The 8,894-nt window shown below is 45.6% G+C and overlaps 1 protein-coding gene across 1 annotated transcript; it reads right to left on the reverse strand.

The window, feature by feature from the left end:
* Window positions 1-6,600: 6,600 nt before the first annotated feature.
* LOC136648326 (U8 snoRNA-decapping enzyme-like) lies at window positions 6,601-7,164 on the reverse strand. The gene has a single exon (XM_066624437.1). It carries the CDS (start codon window positions 7,162-7,164, stop codon window positions 6,601-6,603), a length of 564 nt encoding a protein of 187 aa, XP_066480534.1.
* Between the last annotated feature and the right edge of the window lie 1,730 nt (window positions 7,165-8,894).

Below are 8,894 nucleotides of genomic sequence, written 5' to 3' on the forward strand. Positions count from 1 at the left end.
ATTTCCCCTTACCCTGAGTAATGCCCCAACTATTGCAAGGGGCTACTCGGATCTGCGCCTGCACAATTGCTGGCACAGATTCAAGCAGCCTAATGTAATACTGGGCTGCTCAGGAAGTGGGGTTAGGATCCAGCCTAAGTACTGTAGGCCAGTCCCACCCCTCTCCTGGGCCTAGTCCACCCACCACACACAGCCCAATCCTATCCTACCTGCCCACCAGAAAGTGGAAGAAGGCTACCAGTCTAATGGCGGGTGACTGTGTGTGTGGGCCAGCAGAGAGACTACTGTCTGCAGGTACTGTGAGCTTCCAGTGGGGGTGGGTGGTGGGAGGAATGGGGGTGTTTCTGGGTGGAGAGGGGGAGGATCCAGCAGTAATGGTGCACACTGAATCTTATCCCCTCTTTCACTAACCTCCCTGTCCCTTTTCCCTTGTCAGACATACACCACAAAAACTGGAGACCCAGAGGAAGCCTGAGAGCTAACCTGGGGTACAAAATGGTTTTTTTTGTACAACTTTTTTTTTTAATTACCTCCAGTTTGCCTTTGGATCTCTCCCTCCCCCAGAATGCAGCACGACTGTACTGGTGCGCTGATGTAGGGGGATAGGATTGGGTTATTGATAGCAGTGTGTGTGTGTGTGTGTGTGTGTGTGTGTGTGTGTGTGTGTGTGTGAGAGAGAGAGAGAGAGAGAGAGAGAGAGAGAGAGAGAGTAGTACACCTGATCTTTATTGAGCCCAAATATCAAGACTTGGGGTGGGGGTGGGGGGCACATATACACGTTCTTAAATTGAAGTGTCAAGATTTTGGGTTGGTGGAAAAAGCAGGCAGTGTGGTACTGGAGAGAGTCCCAGATTGATTTTAGAAATCCAGATATTCACTAAAGAATTGTCTGCGCTTTCCTGAAATGCCAAATTTCTTCTGCATGGGTAATTTTCATCTGGGACTTACTAAATATATTTATGAACATGTAGCAACAAACTGATAGATATTTCCAACTCCTGTAATGTGACTATCTGGCAGCAAGAAACCCATAATATCTGTTGTTGCCATTTCTGTCTGAATAAGGTCATCAATCCACCCACTTTTCCCGAGCGATTTGCTTGAAGTGCTCAATGCTGTCATTTCGATATGCAAGCCATTAAATCTAATCACTAGACAGTACTAAAAAGTCATTTTGGTCCCAGATATATAGGTAAGGGTCTGTTCTTTTCATGGTATTTGAATGATTGCCACATCACATCTCCTATTATTGCCCAGCTGCACATCAATATGTTTCTATCCCAATATAACTCAAAAATGCAAGCACCTGAAATGTTTGTCCATTTCACAGGAGTGAAAATGTTACGGCAAAGTGTTTTTTAATGTTCCAAACTTCATTCTGAAGCGTAAAACTATCATCATTAGAACCATAAAACAAACAATTTTTTTAAACTGTAAACAGAGTAGAAAAATGGATGTTTAGGCTGTGTCTAGATAAGTCTCCATCCATAGCAATCTTCAGCATTTTTTACTACATTGTTTCTTGTTAGGGCATTTCTGAGCTCTATATGCAATAATTTGCTTAGAACTACATAGTCCTCTCATGATTACAAGGCTGTACATTATATTTCTGAGGCCGCATGGACATGCGCTGGTTTCTCCACACTAATGTGGGTTCTGCAGGACGGGTGAGTTGCCTTTGCTGAACTCAACCAACACAGGGTTGGGAAGGTGGGGAGGATGTGGGAAGGAGGTGTTTTGGGTTTGGGGGGATGGACATTCTCAGGGGTGGGAAGGCAGGCAGGGAATGGGTGGCAGGGCCAAGATCCGGCCATAATGCTGGATCCTTACCTCATTCCCGGGCAACACGGTAAAGGTGACGAGGTGGCACAGATCGAGTAGACCCATTGGGGCTGCTGCAGCGCAACATGGGGTAAGGGGAAAGGCTTCTCCTTGCCTCAGGCTATGCTGCTTTTGGTCCCAAACTTGCACTGGATGCAGTGCAGGCCTGCTGCCCTGCCTGCTTCCAGCATAAGTTAGGATCGCGCACTGAGTAGGCTTAGTTTTTATACCAATTTTACACAAGGCAGGCTGTGCACCCCACTTAGGAACAATCATCATTGCTTGAGTACACAAGAAAGGTCAAAAAGAAGGACACACAGAGACCTCATTGTGGGATTGCCAAATAAGATACAAATCTCACACCCAGGTGACACGCCAGTGCTTGACTAGATGGATATGTGGAGAATCAGATTTGAAAGAAAAAAGTTTAAAGATTCAGAAAAGGTGGTGGAACAGGATTTGCACATTCATCTACTAATCTATCCTAAAATACACAGAAGCTAACCGTTCTTCCAATAACCATTGCTACTATTAAAAAGAATCATTGTGACATTTTACCAGTTTTACGAAATCATGAATTTTCAGTGCTAAAAATCAAGAACCGCAACATAAATCAGGACACAATGTTGCATACAGACTTCACAAACTACTATCATTATGTAATAATGCAAGGGAGAAAATCATCTGATGCAGGCACATTTTTTGGGAGTATGTGTAACAAGACCTAGGCTCTTTCCTGATATGTGCAGTCCCTTTTGGTTTGGAAATACTTTTTTGGAAGCTATATTTTTGGGCATTTGTTCCGAAAATAATGTCATTGTGATTTGCAGGAAATGTCAATGTGATCACATACAATAGCCCATCATCTTTTATGCTTATGGTGTAGCAAAAAATCAATTAAAGAAGCAACTTACTTTAGCTACCATGAACAAGAATTACATTGCCCTATCGTGTCATAGTGATCCGAGAGACCCCATACACCTGTGCACTGATGGAATTTGAGGAAATAAAAAGAAGTGACAACACTGGCCAACCAATGAGTGTACACGTTGGTTCAGCAAATATTTTACCTTTATGTTAATGGCTTCTTCGAATCAGGGCTTTTTTTCACACACTGCAAATTGCCAGGCTAAAACACATCAAAACCATGAAAGGAAGAGTTTCAAGGTCACAACTGACACAAAGGTTCAGATGTGAAAATAAGCTTCTTGAGGATTCTGGGAGCCATATTGTTGCTGAACTTGGAGGTAGCTCGTAGCCGACATGACTTTTAGCACTGATACAACTGTGCCAGCTGGATGTGGACCTCAGAAAGCTCAGGATCCATCCTTCCCTGTGAAAGCTGGCAGAGGTGTAGATCCTTTTGTGGCAGCAAGCAGGGCGACCAGGCCAGGAGCACCTTTTGGCTGGACTCACTCTCAAACTCCATTCCCTCATTGCTCTGACCCCATGGAAGATCCATATGATTCACAACAGACCTGAGTGACCTAATCTACAGGACATTCGAAGACCCTATCACTATCTTCCACTTCCTATAAGGGACAATAAACCCCTTGTGAGCAGTTGCTTGGATAGGAAGAAACTCTCCCCAAGTGCAATGCAGCTGCTGGGTCAGTGTGAGCTGGACAACCAATCCACGTGGACTGCCTCACTAACTGCCCCTTCTTCCAGGAAAGCAGCTCCTTTTCTCTTGCTTGCATCCCTTCCTCTGTTGAATCGAGGCTACTGTCTAGTGTTTAGAGCCAGCTTCAAGCCCCTTTCCTATCTTTGAAACCTGCTTTGGTCCGAAATGCCCAATCTTTTCCCCCTTGTCCTGCGGCTCCTGCAACACAGTGCACTCAAGAACTCAATATGGATTGGTTGTGCCATTACATTAATGCATGAAGGGATACAGTCACGGATGGCAACAGATACACTGTCTGCATTCTTTGTTGGAGGGATTGAGAAAGATTTTGGTCGTAAAGTGTTTTGTTGGCTTGGGGCTCTATCAAGCCCCATTAAAGTCAAGAGTGATGGAAAAGAAGAGTTTTAATAGACACTGTTGATGCAAATATTTGAGCACAAAATGGTTCCAAGCCATATTATGCATTTTGATTATTGATAGATTCTTGGCTGTGCCTTCCTTTTAAGAAAATGAAAACACTTGTCTGCCTCAATTGCGGTCGCACCTCTGAATGCATGACCACCCCCGTAAAAGCTGTGTTGTTGGAAATATCCAGAATGGCGCAGGAGAAGTGAGAAATGGTGTTGTAAAATTAAGGATTCAGAAAACTGCCTCCAGTTTGTGTTCCTGAGAAGAGTGGGGATGGAAGGCGGTATTATTCTGTCATTCCAAATGCTGAAAGTTTTCTTCCGCGCTCTTCCTTTCCATTTCTAAACGGTTGTGCAGGCTGCTCTGCCCAGGAATGCTGGTGGAAGGTCTTTACGGTGTCTCTCATTACAGCATTATAGTCTGTGATGCTGTGCAACTGATACATACATCCTGGTTATTTGTTGCATATTCACTTTAGGGTCAATCCTCCTGACTTTCATTATGCAAGGTACTTTCAAAGGGCAGTCTACAGTGAAGTTTGAACTTAAAACATTTTAGAGCTCTCTGAGCCCAATCTTAAACTTATTGGCCGTCCTTGGATCTGACATTCCACTGGCACTGACTGCCTAAAAGCCATCAGCGCCAGTTGCAAAAGACACTCTGTCAGTGTGCCACTCAGGCCGCAGTCCTAACCCAACTTTCTAGCACTGACATAAGGGCAATACAGCTCCTAGGTAAGGGAACAAACATTGCCTTACCTTGAAGAAGCCTCCAGGACTGCCTCCCAACTGCAGGATGCAGCACATGCCCCACTGGCTGGAAAGTGGGGTTATGCCAGTGCTGGAAAGTTGGTTAGGATTGCATCCTTAGTGTGCTGCCATCAAGGCCAGCGGGAAGACCTGTGCATCTCCTGCTGCTGAACAACTAAGGTAAGTCAGTGGGAGAGGCAGGAAGAGTGGCAGGAGGGTGGAATAGGGGTGGGCATGGAGCAAAATGAGACAGGGAAGGGTGGGGAGGAGTGGAGGGGGGTGGATCAGATCCCAGAATTGGTGGCATTGATATTTTAACCCCTTTCCTGGACACAATCCAGTGGTGTGGTTCAATGCAAACTTGAAACAGTTTTTTATCTGTTGCAGGTCCAAGTAGACCCATCTGTACCACAGAGGCTTGCCTGCAAGTAAGGAAACATTTATTCCCTTACCTGGAGGAGACCTGTGCAACTGCCCCCACATAGGATGCAACATTGGCACTGCTGCATCAATGGGGGAGGGATGAATAAGGTAAGGCTATCTGATAGGCAGATTTCAAGCACATATATTGCAATTTTTAAAAAAGTTATACGAAGAAAAATTGTGCCTGCAAGGGAGGCCAGTGGAGGGGGACGAACACAGCTTTGTTGCTTCTGGCTTCCATGAATTTGATTTTAGTGGAACACAGACACTGTGATATTGCTGTCTGTCTGTTTGTTAACAAGAGATCTTTCATGTCTCCTGGGTGACCTATAGGTAGAATAGCTTAAGAGAGGAAATGGTATGAACCTTGTAAACTGGGTTATGATTGTCCACAGTTCCCATAATAGATTGGCCAGTGAGCTCTGAAAGCTTGGAGCTCACCTGTCTTTCAAGTTGGACTTTTACTGGCCAGCCCAAAGAGGAATTTGCTGGCACTTCTAAAGCCATATTTGTTAGCCACAAGAACTTGTACACCAGCCGGAGCAGATCCAAGGGGGGTGGGTGGGTGTGTGCCCCCCCAACTTTCTGCCAGCCCATCAGAGAAGGGTGAACCTGGGCTGGGGAGCAAAATTCGGTGCCAGGAGAACACCCACTGGGCAGGGGGCCAGCAAAATTTGGCTGGTTTGGGAGACCAGATCTACCAGCTGGGTAGACCTGGATTCCCATTCCAGCCAATGGCTCAAAGTCCATGTGGGAATTCATGTCTACCCAGCTCCAAGTCCATGCAGGGGCTCAGGTCTACCCACCCAACAAACCTTGGCTATGGAGGCCATAAGTTAAATCGGGAGCCCAGGTCTACCTCCCTGGTTGACCTGTCTCTGGAGTTGGCAATGATTATCTCCCTCTCAAGCACAAGCACTGGATCTGCCCCTGACACCAGCTTCACATGTACTGTGTTGTATTTGGAAACACCTTTCACAAAATCCATGAACACCATAACAAGTGCAAATTGCGTAAAAAAAGATTTGTATTTCTTTAAAATATTAAAAATATTCAAAATAAAGCAGAAAGACCAGCTGTTACTGCTGAATATTTTCAAGGAATACACACAAAACATTACATAAGACCACTTGTCACACTTAACAGGATACAAGCTTATTTTTGCTTTATTTGAGTCTTAAACTTTGAACAAAACTTAGAGAGTGAAGCTACCCTCTATGAGCTCTATGCCTGTCTATTTCTTACTAAGACCCCCCCTCCCCCTCAAAAAGTCCTAACCAGGATTTTGGATCCTGGTCTTGTCTGAGTTTTATACATGTGATAAGGTTTAACATTAATGCACATATTTTAAACATTAGTTTTCTGCATCATGCAAATGGTGCAACAGGCATTTGTTTTTCCAGTGTGTGGGTGTTATGGCTAAGGCAATTCTTCTAATTTTCCTCCTCTCCTCAGATATACATAATTCTGAAAACATGCAAGCCTTGAAATATCATGTGAAAATGAATCAAATCTCTCATCACACTGACTTTCAGGGAGCCTTAGTTGGAAAGTCATGGGGAGACAGTGGCGTAGCTAGCGGGAGGTGGGGGCGGTGAGACCAGTAGTGACCAAAACTGCTAAAATCACAGTTGTTAGGAATAATACCATCATGCTAAGGAAAGCTGGGAGACCACCAGTGCCATCACGCGGGGTATAGAGGGGAACACGGAAAAGGCCCATCACCTCCAGTCCATGGTCTTTTGCCTGTGTGGCCCTGTCCTCTATGGCCTGAAGCTCCTCCAGCCTGAGCTGCTTGACATAGAAGTGTTCCACCACTCGCTGTGCTCTCTCAGAGGCATGGTAGCTCAAGTAGTCATTCTCAGTCACAAGAAGGGATGCAACACCAGGGCCTAGCTCTTCAAGCAGTTCCCTGTTCAGACTTTCCTCCAGGGAAGTATCCCGTTGATCCACGAAACCACCATGAAAGCCCAGGCGCCCATCAAACCGCATCTGCATCAGCACTGCGAAGCGCAAGGGGATCTTCCCGAAGAGGCACCCCGGGCAGGGCGCGTACAGGAGGGCGTGGCAGGCATGTTTCCACTCTGGTGGCCCGAGATGCAGCACCTCGGCCCTGCTCAGAGCCGCAGCTTCCCCCATCTGCCGCGTGCCCACGAAGCCGCCGCCTGCGACCCTCGACTCCACGCCGACTCCTCCTGGGCTGGCTTGGGCGAGGGGTGGAGAGACGCCATGGAGAGATACCATCATGTAATATACCATTTGATGCACAATTTAGAGCAGACTGCAATGAAACAAACCAGAGTGAAATATCTCAATTCTATCAAATGTTACGGCCAAAAAAACCAGAAAACAAAAATGCAACTGTCATATGTAACTAAAAATACAATTTCCTTAACTCAGAATGGACCAATGTGACTGATTGTTCAAAGAGCCAATAAGATGTTATTATGGCACAGCATGGAACCAATAAGGTGTTAGCAAGGTGACACCATGGTGTTACCAAAAGGGCTGTTTTGTTTAGGGGAATTATTACACTGCCCTTATTGGAACATTAGGATCGTAGGCTGGATAACAAGACGGCGTAATTCAGAGAAATTCCCTTTTGCTTAAAGAGGAGACTGAGAGAAAGATAACTTTCAATAAAAGGTTATGGTTTATTACAAAAGAACAAAGGTAAACATAATGCACATGAAGAAATACAGTATATTTCTTGGTACCTAGCTTTCATGGTGGTTGCGTGTGAAGAGTATTTGGTGAAACCGAGGAAAAGAGAAAAAGGAAGGGGTTTTTACGGAAGGCTTTAGGGGTCCCTGCTCTGCCAATCCCAGCTGCTAACTAAAGATGGGGAGAAAATTGTTGGCAACCTCCAGTCTCGAAAGACTATGATATCACGCTCTGAAGATGGGGAGAGAAGGGAAAGAGTTCCAGGTGCAAGATAGTTACCTGTTTTGTAGAGCAGTTGGAGTGGGGGGTGGGGAAGAGTCCAATGGAGAGGACCCTCTGACACAACACAAATGTGTTGGGACTTGGAGAGAGAGAGAGAGAGAGTTTGAGAGAAAGCCCTCTCTTTTAAGGGGTTGGGAGACAGACTGAGCTGGAAGGTAGCTTGATTGCTAACACAAAGCTGGCTGCTTGGAGTAATGCTTTACATTTGAATGGGGGTCAGGATGTATGTATCAGTTATCAGCTGGCTTCCTAGAAGGGGGAATTTAACAAAGACTGTGGAAAACATAGGTACAATGAATGAATCAGCAACACCAAAATCATTTGCATACAGTAATGTAAGAGATGCTTAAAAAGTGATTGGATTAAGACACAAGACTTCATCTCATAATGTGTGACTATGGGGGTGGGTGGGTGGTGGTGTGGTTGTGTAACCATGAGCTTGTGGCTTAACCAAATTCCTGGAAATGTAGCCTGTATGCTGGGAGAACAGTTTAGCTTGCATGATATTATAACCAGATATATATATATAGAGAGAGAGAGAGAGAGAGAAAATCACAGCTAAAAGGCAAAAGGGGGGATTTTCACGTAACAAGGGGGGTGACACCTCTGATAGATCCAGTGTTTGTATTGGGGGGACAGGAACACTACTTTAACTCCAGAGTCCAGGTCAACCAAGCAGGTAGACCTAGGCTCCTGGTTGAATTTTGGCCTCTGTGGCCAAGGTTTGCTGGGTGGGTAGACCTGGGCTCCTGTCTGGACTTGGAACCCAGATCTACTTGCCAGGTAGATCTGGGCTCCCATCCTGACACTCCTCTTGAGCCACCTCTTCCAGGAGGGCAGACCTAGGCTCCTGTCCAGACTTGGAGTCTTGACTTACCTGCTTGGGTAGACCAGGGCTCCCATCCCAACTGCCCTCTGGAGAC

Source organism: Tiliqua scincoides, chromosome 4, assembly GCF_035046505.1.
Source record: "Tiliqua scincoides isolate rTilSci1 chromosome 4, rTilSci1.hap2, whole genome shotgun sequence".
Classification (NCBI taxonomy): Eukaryota; Metazoa; Chordata; class Lepidosauria; order Squamata; family Scincidae; genus Tiliqua; species Tiliqua scincoides.